Source organism: Sinocyclocheilus rhinocerous, unplaced genomic scaffold (genome assembly GCF_001515625.1).
Source record: "Sinocyclocheilus rhinocerous isolate Xijiao unplaced genomic scaffold, SAMN03320098_v1.1 scaffold1447, whole genome shotgun sequence".
Lineage (NCBI taxonomy): Eukaryota > Metazoa > Chordata > Actinopteri > Cypriniformes > Cyprinidae > Sinocyclocheilus > Sinocyclocheilus rhinocerous.
This window is the reverse complement of record NW_015661886.1, coordinates 502,494-504,792: the sequence shown is the minus strand read 5'-3', so window position 1 is coordinate 504,792 and position 2,299 is coordinate 502,494. Positions and strand designations below refer to the sequence as shown.

Genomic DNA, 2,299 nt, shown 5'->3' with positions numbered 1-2,299 from the left:
TGATTATAACCCTCTTGGAAATGGCAGAAGTCTGCCGGGGAAACACGGGCTCAAGGCTATACTGTGGACTTTACACATATGGGATCCACTTAGGTCTCTACATATGGAACCCAGCCCTCTACCGGTTCTCATGGATTCATCGAGTGAGGGCCTGGCGCCGGACATTCCGCCACGTCGGGCTGGCGAGGGGATGGAGGAGCTCGACAGGGTCTACCGTACGGACTCTCTGGAGCGGTTTAGCAAACCGACACTAAACCGGGGCCTCTCAGTGCTTCTACCCATTTGAGGTGAGAACACAGGAGGATACCCTCCCCACAAAGGCTATAGAATCTAGTGAATGTGTTGGGGGTCACCCAGCCCGCAGCTCTACAAATATCTGTCAGCGAGGTTCCACGAGCCACCGCCCAGGAGGATGCAACACTTCTAGTAGAGTGAGCTCGCAAACTGAGCGGGCAAGGCACACCCTGTGCCTGATAAGCCAGGGTGATGGCATCCACTATCCAGTGGGCCATCCTCTGCTTAGAGACGGCATTCCCCTTCTGCCGGCCTCCGTAACAGACGAAGAGCTGGTCTGAGGTCCTGAAGCTTTGTGTCCGGTCTACGTACCATCTCAAGGCTCGGACGGGACTGCCCTCCTCCGGGGGCAGCGCTTGCAGGTTCACTACCTGATCCCTGAAGGGGGTAGTAGGAACCTTGGGCACGTAGCCAGGCCGGGGCCTCAGGATTACCTGGGAGTCAGCTGGCCCAAACTCTAGGCACGATTCAAGTTTTCATTGAAAGAAACTTTAGCTCGACTGACTGCAAGGGCTCAGATGGGCCCTGCTGTAGTGCTCTGACAACTAGAGTCAGGTCCCAAGAGGGTATAGAAGGGGGCGGGGAGGATTTAACCTTCTCGCCCCCCTAAGGAACCTGATGACCAAATCATGCCTCCCTACCGACTTCCCTTCCACGGGGTCGTGATACGCAGCAATCGCAGCCACATGGACTTTAAGGGTGGAGGGAGACAGCCTTCGCTCCAACCCTTGCTGCATAAAGGACAGCACGACTCTGATCGGGCATCTATGGGGTCCTCTCGGTGAGAAGAACACCACTTGATGAACAGGTTCCACATCAAGGCATGAGCGCTCGTAGACGGTGCTCTTGCCGAAGTGATGGTGTCTACTACCTCTTGGGGTAGGACACCTAGATTCTCTGCGTCCCGTCCAGGGACCATATGTGAAGTTTCCAGAGGTCTGGACACGGGTGCCAAAGTGTGCCCAGTCTCTGAGTCAGTAGATCCTTCCACAGAGGAATCAGCCAGGGAGGGGCTGTCACGAGGAGCATGAGTTCCGGGAACCAGGTCCTGTTGGGCCAATATAGAGCCACTAACAAGACCTTGTCCTCGTCCTCCCTGAACTTGCACAGTGTCTGTGCTCGGTTAGGGAGTAGAACCACTGGCAGTGGGTGGTTTCTGGAGATGCAAAAAGTTCTACCTGAGCAACTCCGAACCATCTCCAGATCAGCTGAACCACCTGGGGTGGAGTCTCCTCTCTCCTGGAAGTGCTGCTCGAGTCAGCTCGTCGGCTGCCCGATTGAACACTCCCGGGATGTGGATGGCACGAAGGGACCTCAGATGCTTCTGACTCCACAGGAGGAGATGGCAGGCGAGTTGCGACATGCGACGGGAGCGTAAACCTCCTTGCCGGTTTATATACGCAACGGTCGCAGTGTTGTCTGTGCGGACCAGAACGTCCCTGCACCGAAGGCGCCGTCTGAGGCAGCTCAGTGCAAGGCATACTCCTAGCAACTCAAGGCAACTGATACGCCAATGCAGTTGGGGACCTGTCCAAACCCCTGAGACTGCATGCCCGTTGTACGTGGCCCCCCAGCCGGTGGCTGAGGCATCCGTGAATACCACAGCATGCCTGGATACCTGTTTCAGGGGCACTCCTGCACGAAGAAACGAGGGATCTGACCACGGGCTGAAGGTTCTGCGGCAGGCCGGTGTAATCTGAACCCAGTGAGTACCGCATCGCCACACCCACCTCGGGACTCGGCCATGGAGCCAGTGCTGAAGCAGTCTCATATGGAGCAGACCGAGCGGAACTACCGCCGCAGCTGCAGCCATATGCCCCAGGAGCCTCTGAAAGAATTTCAGTGGGACAGACGTCCTGCCTGATAAAGTCTTGAGGCAGTTCAGCACTGACTGAGCACGTTCCTGGGTGAGGCGTGCTGTCTGACTGGCCGAATCCAACTCCATGCCGAGAAAAGAGATCATCTGCGTTGGCACGAGTTTGCTCTTTTCCCAGTTGACCCGAAG

The 2,299-nt window shown here is 56.6% G+C and overlaps 1 protein-coding gene across 1 annotated transcript in view; it reads right to left on the bottom strand.

The window, feature by feature from the left end:
- LOC107726808 (5-hydroxytryptamine receptor 3A-like) overlaps nucleotides 1-2,012 on the bottom strand; it is a 42,637-nt gene extending 40,625 nt beyond the window's left edge. The window contains exon 1 of the mRNA XM_016536504.1: nucleotides 1,913-2,012. Within this exon, the coding sequence (XP_016391990.1) occupies nucleotides 1,913-2,012 (100 nt within the window). The remainder of the gene's footprint in view (nucleotides 1-1,912) is intronic.
- Between the last annotated feature and the right edge of the window lie 287 nt (nucleotides 2,013-2,299).